Source organism: Lissotriton helveticus, chromosome 3_1 (genome assembly GCF_964261635.1).
Source record: "Lissotriton helveticus chromosome 3_1, aLisHel1.1, whole genome shotgun sequence".
NCBI lineage: Eukaryota > Metazoa > Chordata > Amphibia > Caudata > Salamandridae > Lissotriton > Lissotriton helveticus.
The window spans coordinates 2097007387-2097029160 of NC_136061.1; the positions used below are offsets into that span (position 1 = coordinate 2097007387).

The 21774-nt window shown below is 50.0% G+C and overlaps 1 protein-coding gene across 4 annotated transcripts in view; it reads left to right on the plus strand.

Moving 5' to 3' along the window:
• The window catches only part of LOC144824137 (protein regulator of cytokinesis 1-like), a 619082-nt gene that overhangs the window by 156439 nt on the left and 440869 nt on the right, over positions 1-21774 (plus strand). For all 4 annotated transcript variants that reach the window (XM_078683256.1, XM_078683257.1, XM_078683258.1 and 1 more), the window contains exons 5-6: positions 16620-16790; positions 16914-17063. In XM_078683256.1, coding sequence (XP_078539382.1) covers positions 16620-16790; positions 16914-17063 — 321 coding nt within the window. The remainder of the gene's footprint in view (positions 1-16619; positions 16791-16913; positions 17064-21774) is intronic.

Genomic DNA, 21774 nt, shown 5'->3' on the forward strand with positions numbered 1-21774 from the left:
TCCCAGTGTCTTCCTTTGTGTCTCTCAATGTGTCTCCCAGTGTTTGTGTCTTACAGTGTCTTCCTTTGTCTGTGTCCCTCAGTGTTCATGGCTCCCAGTGTCTTCCTTTGTTTGTGTATGTGTTCCTGTCTCCCAGTGTTTGTGTCTTACAGTGTCTTACTTTGTCTGTATGTGTTCATGCCTCCCAGCGTCTTCCTTGTCTGTCTCTCGGTGTTCATGTCTCCCAGTGTCTTCCAGTGTTTGTCTTACATTGTCTTCCTTTGTCTGTGTCCTTCAGTGTTCATGTCTCCCAGTGTCTTCCTTTGTTTGTGTCTGTGTTCATGTCTCCCAGTGTCTTCCTTTGTTTGTGTCTCTGTGTTCCTGTCTCCCAGTGTTTTCCTTTGTTTGTGTATGTTCCTGTCTCCCAGTGTCTTCCTTTGTTTGTGTCTCTCAGAATGTCTCCCAGTGTCTTCCAGTGTTTGTATCTCTGTGTTCATGTCTCCCATTGTCTTCCTTTGTGTCTGTGTTCCTGTCTTCCTTTGTTTGTCTCTCAGTGTGTCTCCCAGTGTCTTCCAGTGTTTGTCTTCCAGTTTCTTCCTTTGTCTGTGTCCCTCAGTGTTCATGTCTCCCAGTGTCTTCCTTTGTGTCTGTGTTCCTGTCTCCCAGTGTCTTCCTTTGTTTGTGCCTCTCAGTGTTCATGTCTGTCTTCCTTTGTCTGTGTCTGTGTTCATGTCTCCCAGCCTCTTCCTTGGTTTGTGTCTCTCAGTGTTCGTGTCTCCCAGTGTCTTTCTTTGTTTGTCTCTCGGTGTTCATGTCTCCCAGTGTCTTCATTTGTTTGTGTTCTAGGTGTTCATGTCTCCCAGTGTCTTCCTTTGTCTGTGTCTCTCAGTGGTCGTGTCTCCCAGTGTCTGTTCGTGACCCCCAGTCTGTGAGTCACTCAGTGTTCTTGTCTCCCAGGGTCACTTGTCTGTGTCTCAGTGTTTTCTTATGTTTGTGTCAATCCATGAATCCTAATGTAGGTGTCTTCCAGTGTCTGTTTGTGTGTGTCTATCTCGCGGTGTTTGTGTCTCCCGGTGTCTGTGTCTCTCAGTTTTCTTGTCTCTCAGGGTCTTCCTTTTTCTATGGTATTCTCATAGGTATGTTTCCATTTATTCAGCACGGTGTTAATTGAAGGGAAACAATGTGCACCTTTATTGCTTGTATCTTTCCCTTGGCATATCCTTGCAAAGTGTGACACCACGTCAACAAAGTGATTCATTTTTTTATTTTACTTTACAAATCATTATTTTTAGGTGTGTTAATAAAACTGGATGAACTGAAAAGCACCAGTGCCACAGCACCAAGAAGGCATTCGGCCGCTCACCTGAAATTCAGCGTTCTTGATAACATTGAGTCATCTGGGAACATGCAATCTACGAACCTCGTCGCCACATCCGGCACACACACCTGTGAACATTATTGCATGAGTTCTACCTGCAGCCATGTAAAACACTATGTTATACCATGTTTAGTTCCAACGTGCATTTTGCAAAACTGTTTGGAAGGCTCTCTGCTATAGCAACCAAAGTATACACAATATACTTGGGCACCAATTACATTTTTTAAATCGTCGATATTTCTGTAGCATCCTTCAATTAACAATAGCTGCACGATTTGCCTTGAGATCTGAGCAATGTGATGAAATGTATATCTAACATGATCGTCTTTCACAACACAGTAAACAGGCGTCCATGCTACCACTGCGCCTACTAAAGTCGCCTGACATTTGACATGATCTGTTCACTGACAACTGAAGTGTATCTACACGGAAACCATACATTTGAACCATGCCAGCAACAAAACAGATTAAGCGACCGCATAAACATTTAAAGAGAAAATCAATTCCACAATATAGTCTGATCGTATCGTGGGAGAGGTGTGGCGCCAGGGCGACTGACGTTGGAATCTGGGGATCACGGTTCGATCCCCAGCGCCGGCGGCAGATTAGCCCAGCACCATGTAACTCTGGGCAATAGCTTGCTTAATCTTCCCGACGGCCCCCAGCGCCTAGAGACCCTTACGGGTGATTGTGCGCTTTACAAATGTGGATTATTATTATCGTAGGCAAGGGGTGGGCTGTTTTTGGAATCAGTCAAAATTAAATCCATTGTTTTTTTGCACAGCATGCTATTCCAGTTTAAACCAAGCCATATGCTAATCAGTCTTGACCCTGTTCCCCATGGGAACATTCCAACCCGAACTGCCAGGCCAGGTCTTCCCTGGACCAGAAACAAGCATCCTGGGACCAGTTTCGGGGTATCACCCCTCACCAGCCAGGCTAGCTTGAATCCAGTGGCATAACGGGCACGGGGTGCACAGCTCCCTCCTAGGGCGACAAATGCAAAAAGACCAGATGATGGACGGAATGTTGAATTAATCAAAACATTCACTGGCAGAACAAGTGAACATCCATAACAACTTTGACAACTCATTACAAAAGACAAAATCCAGACATAGCCAGGGTGGTCTCTGGTAAAAACTGCCATCTATCATAACATGAAGCAGAGAAAGAGAACAGGTTATGTTGCCTGTTGGACAGGCCACATGAAGGGCTCGCTCCCTCCCCGCAGGACAGGGCCCGGGCCACCGTCAGCGCCCAGCCGCCATCTTGGACACGGCACCACGCGGCCGTGCGGCCTCAGCCCGACCCCAACCCTGGGCCTGGCCAGGCCCCGACATCCCGGCACCACCCTCCACCCAGGAGGTGAACGGCCCACTTGGCAGGTCAATGGGAGTACGAAGTGTCGATGGCTCTCCCCCGCCAGGTGCCGAGCACCCCCAGCCTCCTCGGGCGCTGGCTCCACCCCCCTGCTGGGTGTCTGGACTCCCTCATCCCAGACCTCCCGACCTCCAAGAGCTTGGGTCCGGACATCAAAGGGCGCCAGACCTATAACTGAGGCAGCCCCAGGACAGGAAGGGAGTTGTATCCTGGAGTCGAGAGACACCGCGACGAACTCATCCTTGACGGACTGCTGGCGCTGCCACAGCCCTGCCTTGTGAACTATTGTCCTGCCTGCTGGCGCTGCCGCGGCCCTCTGCAACCTTCCTCCTCGTTGGGACCTGCTGGCGCTGCCGCGGCCCTCTGCAACCTTCATCCTCGTTGGGACCTGCTGGCGCTGCCGCGGCCCTCTGCAACCTTCATCCTCGTTGGGACCTGCTGGCGCTGCCGTGGCCCGTTGTAACCTTCATCCTCGTGGGACCTGCTGGCGCTGCCGCGGCCCGTTGCAACCTGCATTCTCGTGGGACCTGCTGGCGCTGCCGCGGCCCGTTGTAACCTTCATCCTCGTTGGGACCTGCTGGCGCTGCCGCGGCCCGTTGCCACCTACGACCTCTCCGGGACCTGCCGGCGCTGCCGCGGTCTGACCCCTCCGAACACCGAGCTCGAGGATTGTGAGCCATCACCGTTACACCCCCGTACCCGTGGGTACCCAGACTGTCCCGCTACCCCCTTCCCCTACTAGAGACTAGAATTGAGAGGATCATCGTGTCCTGATTGCCTTGTATCGTACCACTCTACTCCCAGAAGTGCCTATAAAAGGTGTTACCCTGAACTTTGTGTGGTGTCCATCTGTGGGGGGGAAGTTACCTGTCTGTGCGATCACTGTGCTCGGCCGACCCTCCCGGTCCCCGTCTAACATTGGTGGCTAGCGGCGCGATCCGAACCAACGCGTACCGTACAGACAGTAACTCACCCTACGACTAAAACCACAATGACGACCAAAGAGAGCGGATCGGCGGAGAAGTTCCAGATGGAAAAGCTGGAAGAATACAACCACCGAGAGCTCAAACAATTTTGCATGGACTTAGGCATTGCTACCACCGGGCTAAGCACAAAAGAAGACTTCAAAAACGCCCTAGAGGCCTGGACAGAGACAAATACCGCAACCCCCCGGGACCCCGCAGCCCCGGAAGTCAACACCACCCGGACGGAGGAACGGAGAACAGGCCCCTCCCATGAAGAGATCCAAGAGCGGGAAAAAAATAGATTACACGAGTTAGACTTGGCACGACTCAGATTAGACGGAGAATTGAAACTGGCGGAACAAAAAATAAACTTAGAACACTTACGGCTCAGAGAAGAGCGAGAGGAAAAACAGAGACAGAGAGACCTCGAAGAAAAAAGACTGGCATACGAGCACGAGTGCAAACTAGCGGAGATAGAAATGCGCAAACTGAACAAAAACCTAGGGGTGCCCGAGCAACCGCACTCCCCGGGTCCTACCGAGCAGAAGGTCCACATCCCCAAGGATGTGGTCCGAGAATATCACCGGAACGACGACATACAGCAGTGGTTCAAGGCCCATGAGATTGCCATGACCGCCCACCGGGTCGCTCGAAGTGACTGGGGAGCCGGTCTATGGGGGAGATTCGTCAACGAGGGTCGTGATGCCCTGCTGCAGCTTCCGGACCATCAAATGACGTCCTATGACCACATGAAGGCCGCCCTCCTCAGTCGATATGGACTTACACCCGAAATGTACCGCCAGAGGTTCCGCAACTGCACCAGGATCCCAGGTACGACGTGGTTGGAATACGTGAACTATTTCAGCCGAGCCTTCGAGGGGTGGATCAAGGGTAACCACGTAACCACTTACGAACAACTCTTCAATCTCATTGTGTGGGAGCACCTCTCCAACAACTGCTTTGTCGAGCTCAGGCAGCACCTCCTCGACAGTAAATTGACTGAACCCCGGCAGCTCGCCACCGAGGCTGACCGGTGGGAGAGCACCCGAGTGGCCCGGAGTGGGCCGAATGAGCAGAACAGAACCAACCAAGGTCACCATCGTCCCGGAGGAGGAGGAGGAGGCCCGGGCCGGGGCAGAGACGCCGCCCCGGCCGCACCCACTAACGCCACCCCGGCCCCAGCAGGCCGGGGAAACCCCCCGATGCGCCCGGGGTTCCGAGCTAACGTGACGTGTCATCGATGCCAGCGAGTCGGCCACTATGCCAGTGACCCGACCTGCCCGAAGAACCAGGCCCCCGGGCCCCGCCAGATGGCGGCCGCCGCCCTGGGAGAAGAACAAGTCTCCGAAGACACGGAGACCTATGAGTCGGAGCAGTTCGAGTGGGAACCCGCCGCCATGACCCTGGCATGCCTAGGAGGAAGAGACATGGTCCCGCGGACTCCCCTGCCCGCCAACACTCGGAAGTACAGCCAATGGGTGAGCATCAATGGGCGCAAGGCCGAGGCCCTGCGTGACACCGGGGCCAGTGTGACGGCTGTCCGCTGTCACCTGGTGACTCCAGAACAAATCCTACCAAACGTACTTTGCCCCGTCCGATCGGCAGATAACTCGGAGAGCCTGTGTCGGATGGCCTGCGTCCCCTTCGAATGGGGAGGAGTGTCCGGCATGCTGAAAGTAACTGTCCGTGACGATGCCCCCGTAGACTGCCTCCTGGGGAACGATCTCGAGAGCTCCCCGTGGGCCGCTGTGGAAAGAAGAGAGCATCTGGGGATGTTGGGTCTCCCGGACTGGGCGTGCGTAACCACCCGGTCCATGGCCACCCGCACCATCCCTAGACCAGAAGAACCAGAATGGGCAGCACCTCCGCCCTCGATCACTCCAGAAGAAGACTTCCTCCAGACCGACCACCCGGACCCCACCCCAGAGGGGTCCACACAGCCCCCCGAGCTTCCCGACCTGGCTCAGTGGCGTCAAGAAGGGGGGCCCACCCAGGAACAATTCCGGCAGGAGCAAAAGACCTGCCCCTCCCTCGAGGGATTGCGACAGCAAGCGCTCGCCCAGAGCCAAGGAGACACCACCGGGGCCCACTGGGTTTATTGGGACAATGATCTATTGTACAGCGAACAGAAAATCGCAGAACTGGGGGCCGGGCGAGTGCTGGTGGTGCCCCTCCACTTCAGAGACTTCCTGTTGAACCTAGCCCATGATGCCCCCCTGGCCGGGCACCTGGGCCAAGACAAGACCTACCACCGCCTGGTGACTCACTTTTTTTGGCCCAAAATGAGAAATGACGTATCCAACCATTGCCGGTCCTGCCCGACCTGCCAGGCCAGTGGGAAGAGCGGCCGCAAACTCAAGGCACCCCTACAACCATTCCCCGTGGTGACCACCCCGTTCGAAAGGGTGGGAATAGACATTGTGGGGCCCCTGGACCCCCGAACAGCACAGGGACATCGCTTCATCCTGGTCCTGGTGGATCACGCTACCCGCTATCCTGAGGCGGTCCCCCTTCGTACGATAACAGCCCCAGTAGTGGGTCGAGCCTTGATGGGGATCTTCTCTCGAGTGGGCTTCCCCCGGGAAGTCGTCAGCGACAGGGGTACGAACTTTATCTCAAAATACATGAAGTCCCTCTGGCAACAGTGTGGGGTCACCTACCGATTCACGACCCCCTATCACCCTCAAGGGAACGGACTGGTTGAGCGGTTCAACCGCACGCTCAAAGGGATGATTGGGGGGTTGGAAGAGCCCCTCCGTCGCCAGTGGGATGTGCTACTACCGTGCCTTCTCTTTGCCTACCGAGAAGTCCCCCAGAAGTCCCTCGGCTTCAGCCCTTTCGAACTCTTGTATGGACACCCGGTGCGAGGCCCGCTCAGCCTAGTCAAAGAAGGCTGGGAAATGCCCCCTCTAAAGAACCCTCCAGATGTTTTCAAGTACCTCCTAACCCTCCGCAACCAGACCAGAAGGTTCAGAGAGATGGCAAAAACAAACCTGGAGGCCAGTCAGGAGGACATGAAAAGGTGGTACGATCAAAATGCATCCTCCATCGAATTTGAACCCGGCCAACAAGTGTGGGTAATGTCTCCCACCGAACCATGCGCCCTGCAAGACAAATGGACGGGGCCCTTCAAAGTAATCGAGCGCAAGAGCCCTGTCACCTATCTCATCGATATGGAATCTTCCCGAAACCCTCTCCGGGTCCTCCACGCTAATAGACTGAAACCCCACTTTGTACGCTCCGAACTCAGTCTCCTGATGGCAACCGACAATGGAACCGAGGAGGACTCCGAACCCCTTCCTGACCTCCTACGGTCACGGGAGAAGGACGGCTCCGTGGACGGGGTCCGACTCTCGGAGGCCCTCACCCTGGAACAGCGCCAAGACTGCCGAGTCCTCCTGCTCCAGTTCTCCACCCTGTTCTCCCTCACCCCAGGGGTCACCCCCTGGTGCTTACACACGTGGACACTGGAGACAGTCCCCCTATCCGCCATCGGGCCTACCGCGTACCAGATCGGGTACGGGCCTGCATCCAAGAGGAGGTGGCCAAGATGCTCACACTCTGGATCATCGAGCCCTCAGACAGCCCCTGGGCCAGCCCAGTGGTACTGGTCCCCAAAGCGGCCGCCCCCGGCGCCACGCCGGAGCTCCGGTTCTGCGTCGACTACCGGGGCTTGAATGCGGTCACCAGAACAGACGCACACCCCATCCCCCGAGCAGATGAACTAATCGACCGCATGGGAGCTGCCCGCTACCTCAGCATCTTCGACCTGACAGCGGGCTACTGGCAGATCGGTCTCACACCCCGGGCCCAAGAACGATCGGCATTCTCTACCCCTGATGGCCACTATCACTTCAAGGTCATGCCATTCGGCATGAAGAATGCGCCAGCAACATTTCAGCGGCTAGTAAACCAGGTCCTGGCAGGACTCGAAGGATTCAGCGCCGCCTACCTGGACGATATCGCTGTGTACAGCCACCACTGGTCCGACCACCGCCACCACCTCCGAGAGGTGCTACAGGCCCTCCAACGAGCTGGCCTCACGATCAAGGCCAGCAAATGCCAAATTGGCCAGGGGTCCGTGACCTATCTCGGGCACCAGGTGGGAAGCGGTCTGGTGGCCCCTCTGCAACTCAAGATCGCTGCCATCCAGTCGTGGCAGTCCCCCATCACCCAGACCGAGGTCCGCGCCTTCTTGGGACTCACAGGCTACTACCGACGGTTCGTGAGGGACTATGGCAGCCTCGTAGGGCCCCTCACGGAACTTACCTCCAAAAACCAACCAAAGAAGGTCAACTGGACCCCAGACTGTCAAGCGGCCTTCGAGAAGCTGAAGGCCGCCATGTGCTCCGCCCCGGTGCTCCAGGCCCCCCGACTACAGCCGGGAATTTATCGTCCAAACAGATGCCTCCGACCATGGCGTTGGGGCAGTCCTTTCCCAGCTGAACCCCGAAGGGCTTGACCAGCCAGTGGCTTTCATCAGCAGACGGCTCCTGGCCCGAGAACGACGCTGGAGCACCATCGAGAGGGAGGCCTTCGCCGTGGTGTGGGCCCTCAAAAAGCTCCGGCCTTATCTCTTCGGCACCCACTTCCGGGTCCAGACCGATCATCGACCCCTGCAATGGCTCATGCAGATGCGGGGGGAAAACCCGAAACTACTACGTTGGTCCATCTCCCTGCAGGGGATGGACTTCACTGTGGAACATCGACCCGGCCAAGACCACGCCAACGCGGATGGCCTGTCCCGCTTTTTCCGCCTCGACGAGGAAAGTCCCCAAGAAGATGGGTGACTCTCCCCGCCTTCAGCTGGGGGGGACGCATGTTGGACAGGCCACATGAAGGGCTCGCTCCCTCCCCGCAGGACAGGGCCCGGGCCACCGTCAGCACCATTGCCCGGCCCAGCCGCCATCTTGGACACGGCACCACGCGGCCGTGCGGCCTCAGCCCGACCCCAACCCTGGGCCTGGCCAGGCCCCGACATCCCGGCACCACCCTCCACCCAGGAGGTGAACGGCCCACTTGGCAGGTCAATGGGAGTACGAAGTGTCGATGGCTCTCCCCCGCCAGGTGCCGAGCACCCCCAGCCTCCTCGGGCGCTGGCTCCACCCCCCTGCTGGGTGTCTGGACTCCCTCATCCCAGACCTCCCGACCTCCAAGAGCGAGGGTCCGGACATCAAAGGGCGCCAGACCTATAACTGAGGCAGCCCCAGGACAGGAAGGGAGTTGTATCCTGGAGTCGAGAGACACCGCGACGAACTCATCCTTGACGGACTGCTGGCGCTGCCACAGCCCTGCCTTGTGAACTATTGTCCTGCCTGCTGGCGCTGCCGCGGCCCTCTGCAACCTTCCTCCTCGTTGGGACCTGCTGGCGCTGCCGCGGCCCTCTGCAACCTTCATCCTCGTTGGGACCTGCTGGCGCTGCCGCGGCCCTCTGCAACCTTCATCCTCGTTGGGACCTGCTGGCGCTGCCGTGGCCCGTTGTAACCTTCATCCTCGTGGGACCTGCTGGCGCTGCCGCGGCCCGTTGCAACCTGCATTCTCGTGGGACCTGCTGGCGCTGCCGCGGCCCGTTGTAACCTTCATCGTCGTTGGGACCTGCTGGCGCTGCCGCGGCCCGTTGCCACCTACGACCTCTCCGGGACCTGCCGGCGCTGCCGCGGTCTGACCCCTCCGAACACCGAGCTCGAGGATTGTGAGCCATCACCGTTACACCCCCGTACCCGTGGGTACCCAGACTGTCCCGCTACCCCCTTCCCCTACTAGAGACTAGAATTGAGAGGATCATCGTGTCCTGATTGCCTTGTATCGTACCACTCTACTCCCAGAAGTGCCTATAAAAGGTGTTACCCTGAACTTTGTGTGGTGTCCATCTGTGGGGGGGAAGTTACCTGTCTGTGCGATCACTGTGCTCGGCCGACCCTCCCGGTCCCCGTCTAACATTGCCCAAACCAAGAATCAAGTGTTCTTGCTACAACTTTGACCAGAGACCTACAACTCAGGCAGAGATTACCAGTGACTGACTCTGCAATAATTTCTTTAACTGTTTGACTGCACTACTTAGCAAGTACAATGCACAGTGTTCAGCTCTGAGAACTGCTACCATTTGTTAAGCAGAGAAACAGTGCAGCACGCAACATTAATATGTCTGCTAATTTAATTAGAAATGGCATACCCCTTCAGCATGGCATATAAATTGTAATGCCCTGATTCCACGGGGTTTAAAGTAACAAAGTGCCTTATGACTAATCGAAGGAGCTATGTTTAATATCGGAAATTTAGTGAGATCAAAATATGCTTTCATATTTTAAAGTTGTTACTGCAATAAGAGACAAGGCCAAAGCAGAACTTAGCATGTATGTGAGGCCATGGGGACTGCAAATACTTCTCAGACCTGGGCACCGACCTGCAATGCATGGCAGCGTCTGCTTACACTATTTCGCTTCATTTCTCTTTTCAGTCTCGTCTTTAGTTGAATCAAAATGTTGTTTTCACTCAATGGGTATATAAATCATTAAATCAGTCTGTTTCCTAATATTGTCAGACTTCATGTGACCGCTGCCGGAATTACCGAAGCCCTGGTTCCCAATCCAGCTAAGCGTCTGACTCCACTGGCATTGCATATCAACACGCTTTTAGTTTCCCACTTCCTTAGAGCCTGTAACGGCAGATTCCCTTCCGATGTGCCGGGGAAATTTACCTATAACAGAGCCGGGAAATCCACAACCATTGACTACATCATGGTTAATGTTGAATTTTGGTCCAAAATCAAGTCCTTTACTGTTATAGAGAGGGTGGACAGCGACCACAATTTCCTGTCTCTGGAATTAACTACTGCTCTCGGTAGTCAATCAGGAGTGAGGGAGCCCAACTTGTAAACTAATTCTAATCTCATTGCGGGGGCAGGCGGTAGACGCATTAGGTGGGCCAAGTTCGTGCTGACACCAGACAAAGTAGCGAAGCTTTACCAACAAGTCGCCTCTCTTTTGCTGAGGCCTTTAAGCTCCCGGCCACCAACAATTCTTTGAATTTCCGGGCACTGGAGATCATCCACACCAATTTAATTACCACTCTAGCTGACTATTTCTACACTCCAGTCAATGGGAGGACTCAACCTAAAATCCAGGAGAAGTGGTTTAGCAAACAATGTAAGGAGGCAAAACGTGCACTGGCTAGTGAGGTTAAAACCGGCTCAGTAGAGAGCATAAGAGGGGCTAGACTCTTTTATAAAAGCATTACTGCGGAGTCTAAGTTGGAATGGAAGCCCCGAAGATGGAAAAATATAAAAGAGGCACTCGACACACATGATTACAGGGCGTTCTGGAACTTGGTGAGATCTGGCTCGCCAGAGGGGGCGTGTGCTATAACACCTAACTTGAGCAAAGAGGTATGGATAGCGCATTTTAAGCCCCTCTTCGCGTACTCAAATAACCCACTCCCAACAGAACCAGCTATAATTGCATCATACCCACAGGTTACCCTAGATCCGGATTACTATCCGGTAAATCTGTGGGAAAGCCAGGTGGCCCTTAAAAGTCTGGCGACAGGCTAGGCCCTGGGTTTGGATCGCATACCAGGAGACCTGTTTCTGAGCGAGCGAAAGGTTTGGGTACCCTATCTCTGCCTCTACTTCAACGCCATCATCTGTGGTATGGAAATCCCTCGAACTTGGTTGGGGGCTGAGATCATCCCCATCCACAAAAAGGCTTCCCCTCTGGACCCGTTAAATTACCGCCCCATCAGTCTTATTGACGTCTTGCAGAAATTAATGGCCCGCATCCTACTATCGAGGTTGCAGTGTTGGATGGACGAACACTTCATCCTGACTCCCCTCCAAGGGGGCTTTCGTGCTAAAGTTTCCACCATTGACCAATTATTTAAACTACAGATGGTCTACTGGAAGACGGTCACTATGGGGGCTGGTACTTTGTATTTGATTTTTGTAGATCTTCGATCTGCATTTGACCTGGTCCAGAGGGAGAAGCTATGGGCGGTTTTACTGGAAATGGGCGCCCCAGCTTAACTTTTCAAACTGTTACATCAGGGTGCATTTGCAAGAGTAAGGTTTGGGAGGGTAGGAGAGCTTTCAGCCGCATTCCCGGTGGAAAAGGTAGTGAGGCAGGGGTGCGTGTTGGCCCCTACGCTCTTCTCCCTATTCCTAAATGGCTTGATTAAACTCCTTTGGGGCGCAAGGGACTTAGACTCCCCTCGTTTGGCATACCGTAAAATTCCAGCCCTAATGTACGCTGATGACACCCTTTTAATATCTAAATCCTCATCTGGCATTCAGCGGACATTGGAGGCTTTTTACTCCTTCTGTAGACTCAGAAATTTGGAGATTAACCTCTCCAAAACAAAATTTATGATCTTTAACTCCAAATTGTCCAATTGCCCCCTCCCCCACTTGGATGGCACAGCGCTCGAAAGAGTTTCTACTTTTGAGTACTTAGGGGTAACTCTGAATGATAAGATGGAATGGGGGACCCATATAGCCAAGGCTAACATGAAACTGGCCCAAGCTGCTGGAGGTATCCTCAAGGTCCATAACGAGTGCTCGTCCAAAATCCTGGGACCGCCATTAGAAATTTATAAAGCACAGGCGAGAGGGGGGGGGCGCTCTATGGAGTTGGGCCATGCTAACGCATCTATGCTCTCTACTTCGGAGAATAGCTTCATCAGGCGCCTAATGAGACTCCCACAGAGCACTCCCCTGATCCCTCTATGCCTCGACCTGGGGGTGGCCCCCCTACAAGAAGTCATCCCTAATCGCCCTCTTCAGTACTGGAGGAGGCTCTGGGCAACACCTGAGCTCTCTAGCTACCGGGAGGAATTTAGCTACCTATTGACGTTGAGTGGTGTGGGGAAAATCCCTTGGCTTAAGCATGTGAAACAGCTATGTCAGCACTGGGGAGGGGAGATTTGTGGCTCTCTCCGGAACCTTCTTCCTCTTCGACCCCCAGGAGAACACTGGCCAAAGCGCTTTACCAATTCTGACTGGACCAGTTGGTAGTGAAACCATCTCTGGGTAGGCTGACCCGTAGCTTTCTTGAAGTCAAGGATAAGTACTACTTTGAGAAGTTCTTAGACAACATCCAGCCCCCACTAGCGAAGAAACTATATGTCCAATTTAGGCATGGCTCTCTCCCCGTGAGGGCTGTAACAAATAAGTGGTCTATGGCTCAACTTGTACCAAGCTTATGCCCGGTGTGCGAACAGGCTGAAGAGACTGATCTACATGTTCTGCTCTTCTGTCCCTTGTACTCCAAGGCCAGAGCCAAATGGATCCTACAGTTATGTAAGTCCAGGGATTTCAGAGAGGTGTTTAGACTGCTGAAATATGACTCTTCTGCTCTGACTGTGTTTTCGACCTCCAGATACCTGTTGTCGATGTGGTGTACTAGAGGAGCTAAAATTAAAATCCAACTTGTTTTAATTGATTTTATAGCTCCCATCAATTTACTTGAGAACTGTAACTTAACCCATCTATGGCCTGTTTTATATCCAACCACCAGTTTTAAACCTTTTTATGCTTTTATATATTGTTTTAGTTTTTTTGTCTAAGCATGCACTTTCTATGTTGCCTACTGTGGCAAAATTGTAACTCTTTAATTTATGTATTCTCTGCTTTTATGGTTTTTAACCGACAAAGCTTTTTGACTGACTGACTAAGCCCAAGGAGGTGAATGCAGTTTCTGACGTATGCACGTAAAAGACAAATTCGTCATGAGTTTTTTTTTTTTCATAGCTATATGTTAGCTGGAGTCATGGGCAGCTTAAAAAGAAGCTGGCGTGACTCTGGTTTGCAAAGATTTGTACATGTTGTTTGCGGTTTTCACCTCCTCTTTTACCCCCTCCTCACCTCTGCAACTCTACTACCCAGTTCAAAGACACTTTGGCAGTGTACCTCTGAAGTAGTCCGCTTTGTGCCTACATGTTTTATCTCTGTGCTCCTGTCATTGCCGCGCGTCCCCATGTTCCTACTCTAACAGCAGACGAGCAGTCCCAGAGAGAGAAACAAGTGCCTTGAGGCGTCCTTTGACTTAGTGGCGCTTAGCAAATGAACACTCAACACACAGTCGTAAATACTGAGGTTACAGGCAAGGGGTGGGCTTTTTTTGGAATCAGTCAATATGGGACCTACTTGTTTTATGCAAAAACAAAGACACAAAAAAGCAAGCATCTGCCTACCTCTCATTCGCTGGAGCGTGGTTCTTAAATTCGGTGCTCTTCCCGGCATTACATTTGAGATTTTTTTTTATTTTTATTTTAAGGTTTTATAGAGCGCGAACATGACCCGTGAGGGTATCAGAGCGCTTTACAGATACAGTAGGGTAATACAGGATCATATCACACGATAAACGATAAAAACTTGGTACAAAGGAGGGCTTACGGAGAATCAAGGGATGAAGGTGGGACAGGGTAGCAGACGGGTACTGTACCTGGGGGATGTGAGAAGCTATACAACAAGGATAAATAAAGTACAATGAATATTATACAAATAATACAAAAAGTCAAATACAGTGATGTCTGGAAGAGGGGAGGAGTCTGGAGAGCGAGGTTTGCAGTCATGGGTTTAGTGATGGATGGAGTAGGGGATCGTGTGCCCAGATAAATCGCAAACAGCCACTCACGTCTCATGACGTTTGGAATAAATAACGTCAACAACCGAGTCCGTTAATATAAACAGAGGGATTTATCTTCCGGTCTATCGTAACAAACTGGCTCTATCTCCGCTCGACACTGGCCGGGGCACAACAGCTGGGCCTCTCATCCCGTGCTCGCTTGTCGCTTCTCCTGCCTTGTCTGTTGAGCTCGAGTTTCTTGCACTTTTCTGTGTCTTTACCTGCAGGAGCCTCTTGACTACTCTGGGAGTTCGGGTGGGCGTTCTTGGACTGGAGCCTGCGCGCTGTGGCGTAACATTGAAACTACGTCTACGTCTCTGCTCTGACTACTGGTGATACAATCTACTGCATGATTTCGAGTTTTAGTTTGGAAAAAAAACGTTGTTTTATTTAACAAATGCTATTTCATTCAGTACAGTCCAAGAAACCAATGCAGTGACTTCTGTGTGCTGATGGGGCCCCTCGAGCCCAGGGTCCCCCCCGCAATGCTGGGGCTGCGGGGGCCTTTTTTTACGCCCCTGGGTGGTGGCAAATGGCGAGCAGCCATTCAGGAATCACAGCAGGGCTAGTAGTTTCAGGGGTCATCTATAATATGCCCTCCAAGTGCATTTTACATTAAATCCCACACTGGCATCCATGTAGGTTTAATGTGCTGAGAAGTTTGCCCCCAAACTTCCCAGTTATTAGTAAAGCCAATATGGAGCTGTGAAGTTTGTAATGGCCAATTACCAGACCATATACTCTTTATGGCTTTACTACACTTGCAATGTCTGAGAATCGGCTTGGACATTAGGGGTACAGGGCTCAAGCTACTGTACCCTCACCTTCTATTTTACATGCCTCAGAATTCTTTGCTTACGTCTATGATGAAGAGAACTAGGATTCTAAGTGAGTAACTTTATTTTTTGATGTTGGCTCTTAATCTTTGTTGGATTGCTACACCGCCTGAAGACTCCATGTGGCTGATTCTGACACTCTAAGGTTTCTAAGGGGCAGGAAAGACTGTTGTGACCTTTAGCAGGGCAGGATGTCATCACCAAAGAGAACAAGATTAATTGTGCTACCTTTTATTTCTCATTCCATGTATAGGTATGTAATTGTTAATCTTATAAATGAGCAGATCCAAGACAAGAACGCAAACAAAGGTGACAATGGTTATCCCTGTTTCGTTCCCCATGTGATTGTTCTCAGTTGATTTTTATTTGAGCTCTATACGGCTCGTGTAATTTGCCTTAATAGACTTGGACAGTTTATTTTTTTTATTTTTTACTTAGTGAATTGCCAATCATCCCTATATGGGGCCGTCGCCGCATCAAGTGAGAAGAACCAACAAGATTTTATTTCTGGTAGCCAGGTCAAAGAAATTCATTGCCAGTCTTGTATTGTCATATATTTGCTGCCCTCAGATTAATCCTGAATGAAAAGTGAAATATCTGACCAGACTGAGGTCAACCTTGCAACAAAAATCTTTGTAAATAAGTTTACATTGTTTAAAAGCGCTATGAATTGAGCAGAGCTGCATAGCAAGGAGTCTTTGCCTTGTCTCAGGATGACTGTAATCACATAATCATGGTATATGTTACCTTTTGGATCTCATCAATGTAATTAAACACCCTTGCCATGGGTTCAGCTAGAATATCTTTAAATGTGTATACAATGACATGGAAAAGCTAACTGGGCCTGGAGCCTTGTTTTGTGGTGTCTCCTGCATGGCTGTTCGAACTTCTAAAAGGGAGATTGGTTGGTTTAGAAGGCTGAAATGCCCTCTATGTCCTGAGTTTCACAGAATCATACCATCATTGGATTATGTTGTTTGTATGTGATTAAGTGTTCACAAGGTCTTTAATTTGAATGTGAGAATACACTGTGCCTCAGCTCCCTTCTCATTATACCTTTTGCAGTAGTGCAGCGTTTTGTTAGTTTCCTCTGTTAGGGAGTGTTCTAGTTTCACACGTGCCTTACATAAGAGACAAAACATTCTGGTCAATGTTTTGAATGGAGTATAACTTTAAATGTTGTCTTACTACTTTGCGAGCCCCTACTAATGAGTACTTGCACCTTTTAATCATCTGGGGCGCCTTGGTTATCATTTAGCAGTCTTGTTCATCATTTAGCAGTCTTGTTCCACCAGTGCTTCTCCAGCATTTCCTCTGGGGCAATTTTGTTTATAAAATTGTTGTAGTTGTTTTCTCCTGTTGTACCATGGTATTTTCTGACCGTCTACAAATATTGACTCTGTTTCTTTGGAACTATTTGTTTTCAGTCTTAGCATAGTCTTGATTTTTTTTCATTGCACAGGATCGTCGTAGAGCAGAATTTGTAAACACAAAAAACCAAATTATTTTGTGCATGGAAGAATTGGACCACATTCCTGACTCTAGTTTTGAACATGATGTTGTATGTGACAATGTGGAGTCATTTTGCCTTTCAACAGAAAATATAGCTTCCGTTAAGCTGCTCCTGCTGCAGGTAAGAACTTACCTTTGTTATTTAGACCTTTTGTCAACCGTTATGAAGCTTGATATTCACTGTATCTGTACATTTGTGTTACTAAAAGTTTTGCTTTTTTTAATAATTTTTTCATCTTTTTAGTTAGAGGATAGAAAAACTCAAAATGAGGCTGTTTGTTCACAACTACGCTCTAGAATCGTAGAACTTTGGAATAGGCTGCAAATACCTACTGAGAAACGTGAAGCTTTTTCGATATATATGACTGGATCCAGAGGCAAAACACTTGAAGCAGTAAGAAAATCTACTTTCGTAGTTAAAGCAATGAGTTTTTTTTAAATTTCTTTCTTTTGTAGACATTTGTGATGTTTTTAAATGACTTGCAGGACATATACACTATGCTTTCCTTCAACTATTGGTTTTCTGTACGTTGTGTGTATTGATTCAACATGTTTGCTTGTCAGACTGGCTTACACATAGAGGTCCCAGTAAAGCTGGAGTATTCTATTATTCCATTCAACTATCCTTACAACATTGTTCAGTGGGTATCAGACTTTTGACAAAGTAGATGTGCCATCAATAAATTCAAGTCAGTTGTTAAATAGAAGATTTCAGTCCTTTCTGCCTTTACATGGCTTCTCCTGCCTTCCCTCAGCCATCTTCTGCCAACCCTGCTGAGTTTACATGTAGACAAAAGATACATACTTTTCAGGAACTCACAAGGGTGGAATGCTTCTATAAGGAGTGATTTCCCTGTTCTCCAAGGCTGGGTATTGAGTCTCGTGGAATAGGAAGCAAACCACTTCAGGAAATATTTGGTAGCTAGCTACATGAATATAAACATTCAACAGCTATTTTTTTAGCATCACTCAGCACCACCACAGCATCACTGGTTTAAATATGTTCTTTCAATGTTTCAAGCTGTTTTCAAGCTTTATTACAAATCACAAAAAGATGTTAAGATTTCACTTTTCTTTTTCTCCCTCTCCCCATCTCCCCCTCTTCCTGCTCTCCTCTCTCTCCCTCCCCTCTATCCCCTCCGTCCTCCCCCTCTCTTCTTACCCTCCCTCCCTCCCTCTACCCTCTCTCCCTCTACCCTCTCTCCCTCTACCCTCTCTCCCTCTACCCTCTCTCCCTCTACCCTCTCTCCCTCTACCCTCTCTCCCTCTACCCTCTCTCCCTCTACCCTCTCTCCCTCTACCCTCTCTCCCTCTACCCTCTCTCCCTCTACCCTCTACCCCTCTACCCTCTACCCCTCTACCCTCTACCCCTCTACCCTCTACCCCTCTACCCTCTCTCCCTCTACCCTCTCTCCCTCTACCCTCTCTCCCTCTACCCTCTCCCCCTCTACCCTCTACCCCTCTACCCTCTCTCCCTCTACCCTCTCTCCCTTTCCCTCTCTCCCTCTCTCCCTTTCCCTCTCTCCCTCTCCCTTTCCCTCTCTCCCTTTCCCTCTCCCTTTCCCTCTCTCCCTTTCCCTCTCTCCCTTTCCCTTGTTACATCAATGCAGTTATTGATATCTCTGGGCTGTGTGGCCCCTTTTATGCAAGCTTATTTTCTGCATTGTTCAATAAAAAGAATTAAACCATAGAATTGCCACAAGCTACATGAAAAAGTAGGAAGTTGGGTATGATGAGGATGGGGGGCGGATTGGGGCTTGGGGCTTTCATTGATGGGGTTGTGCACTGAACTCACTGCTCTGACATCTGGATTAAACTTGTTTTAGAAACCACTTGCACTTCTGTCTCTGGGCTGCAAGATACTTACCAATAGTTTAGTTATATTTCTGTCTCGAAGGACTAGTTATAACAGAGTATCATAAATTATAACTATTGTCTTCCAGGGGATTCTCCTCAATAGTCGTAAGCACTGAATAGTCACGCGCAGGGATCCTGGATCACTTATGAAATGCATGTATGTAGACCTACATCAATCAAAAACATGTCCTCACAATTGTAGCCTATAAACAAACGTCCTAATTTTATTTTCATGTTAAAAAAATAAAACATTTACTTTCATAAGTCAGCATAGAGTATAGTTGAACATAGCAAACCTTTGAAAGAGTTTCTTTAAAAGGAAAAAAAAGATGAACAGAATTAGCCAATAGGCTACAAATAATACATTAATCTAATGCAGTGATGCTCAAAGTATGGCCCGTGGACTGCATGTGGCCCTTCTGCCCTTTACATGCGGCCCTCTTGTTCGAAGAAGCACTGGGATGCGGTTTAATCGCCTCCATTAAACTTAAAGATGTTAAGCGGGCAAGCATTTCTTTAAATGTTCTTTGAATCTCTCTGCAAACGTGTGCAATATGATAAAATAAATTAAGTGTATTTAATTAACCTTCTGAACCGTTTCACCTTCGTACATCAGGTTATATCAGTACATTGAGATGTAGGTTTGAAAAGTGAAAGTTTTCAAACATGATTTCAGAAATATTCATCCTTCCACCCACCCTGACAACAATGACAGTTGTGAACTAAGAGGCAAGTCAGTAATGTGCACCCTGTGGGCAGCCTGGGTTGCTGTTATACAGAAGCAACCATAAAGTTTATTTTCATCAAACACAGCAGGTTTTGTACAGCACAAATCCTGAAGTCGTGTATTTGGAGGTCCTCTTATATATGATTGTGAAGTAAAAGGAGGGAAAATGAAATATAATAATTGCCTAAGCTCACACAGTTTGAGCAGGACCCGGGATTTATCCAGGTTTTCTGTTTTCACATTGTGAAATTCAGCCAGTGCATGCTTTACCTTCCCCTACTCCTACCTTTTCTACCCATGCCACCTCAAAAGCCACCCTGCTGGCTTCAATGCGGCATCGATCACACCACAGACCAAACTTTTTGCCCCTGGGAAAACATTTGCATACATGTGAGCTAATGCAATTGCCACTGTGCCTTTAAGAACCTTACCATCAGTATCCCATCATGCCCCACAAGTGAAAGGTCAGTTCATTATTCTGGCTCCTGGAAACAGATTCCCGGGGCACTGAGCTCTGTCTTTATCGGCAAATATCTAAAAAAGATTGATTTAAAACTTGTTTTCAGGTTTTTACTCTATCCTTTTAGGATTAGAGTAATTTAACACCCTTTTTTCTGAATAAAAATGGTGATTTTTCAGTCAAAATGCTTTTACTTTTCATGAAGTGCCCAATCTGTGGAAAGGTGATGGCTCAACGGATCCACACAGGGTCTGTATCCACTGTCTTCCAGAAGATCTTCCTCCTTGTTCATGCAGACACTTGAAGAAACAAAAAAACCCAATAAAACCTCTCCAGAACATTAAGAGCCAGAGAAGAAAAATCAGACTGTATTGATTTCTGATAGATACATCTGCCGTGTGGATTCCTCACCTTGTGAATATCCCCTTGCGTCAGCAACATTCGGAAATTCTTTTTGTAGCTTCGCGACGACGTGGACTTGGACGTCATAGAGGCACGGCACCGCTCGCAACTCCGCTGACGTCACCGACGCCTATAATAGGCCCACGCCGGCGTGATGACATCAGTTCCCTTTTTTCCGCGTCGTAGACGCTAGCGGTTTTCTGGGATCGTACTGTAGCTTCACAGTAACTTTGTTACTATTATTCTATTATTACTGTGTCTATCTCTATTTTCTTCGAGATGTCGACGAAGAAGACTGGTTTTAAGGCTTGCGGTGAATGTGGCAAGACAATGTCTATTACCGACCCACATGAATGCTGTGTCTGGTGCCTGAGTTCCGACCATGACGTCGAGGATTGCCCTTGCTGTAAGATGACCCCGAAGGCCTTACGAGAGAGGGAGACTAAACTCCTCGTAGCAAAACTGAAAAATAAGAAAGTTAAAAAGGCTTCGAAGTCTCGATCTCGACGGTCAAGGTCTCGATCGAGGTCGCGATCGGAATCGTCTTCAGCTCATGCTTCAAAGTCTTCGAGGAAAAAACACAAGAAGAGGAGCCATGAGTCACGTCATCACTCAGGAAAGGACTCTAGCTCGAGGCCGAAGTCCCAGGTCAAGCTTCTTAGTAAGGAAGTGGAGATTTCGGAGTCGAAGGATCATGACTCTGTTGGTGAGGCTTCACGTCCGAATTCTCCCGAGTCTCCGAAGCAGGTCCATTCTCCAGTTCCATTCAATCCTTCTGGTCAGGAGGATGAAGGTGAGGAGCGGGGGGCTGATAAGGTCGAGGTTCGGGTGCCTGCGGGTTCGTCGACCCTGGTTCCTGGACTCGATGAAGAGGTCGACGTCGTGTCGACTCCGCCTCCTCGGGAACAACCCAGGGGACCATATCCAGATTTTCCAGCTCCAGGTCAGGATCCATCTCAGTTCCTGAACGCCATGTTTGGAGTTTATTCCAGGGCAATGTTCCCGTCTGGTGCACCTGTTGGTCCCACGGGTCCTATGGCTTTTAACTTGGGTGTTCCCCAGGCTTATGCCCCTGCGCCCTTCATGCCTTTTATGCCGGCTATACCACCGCATTGGCATTTTCCAGCACCTCCTGTGCCATCGATGCCGAAGCGTACGACGGCGACTCCGTCGACGCCGATTCCATAGACGCCGGTGCCTACGACTCCGAAGCAGGACTCTACTCTGCCTCGGGTGAAACGACCTCATCCGACTTCGGGTTCGACGCCGGCCCCGACCCCGTCGGAGTCGATTCCGGATCCTTCGGCTTCTATCGTGAAGGAAAGGTCACGGAGAGAAGCCCAGAGACTTCTGGAGGAAGAACAGTATCGGTATGCAGATCTTGAGGAAGGAGAGTTACAGGAGTCTGAAGATCCTTTTGAGGACCTGGGTGAGGCCAGTGGGCTTGAACTGTCTCCTGAGTGGGATTTGGCTTCAGTGTCAAATGTACCTTCGAAAGATGTGGTTCCTTATCACACTGTTATTAAAAAAGCAGCGAGTTTATTGAACATTACTCTGCCCACTGCTGATTATAAGCCAAATATTTTAACTGAGGTTCTTTCACCCTCCTCTATTATTGAACCTATGTAACCCTTCAATGATGCATTAGCTGAGCCCATC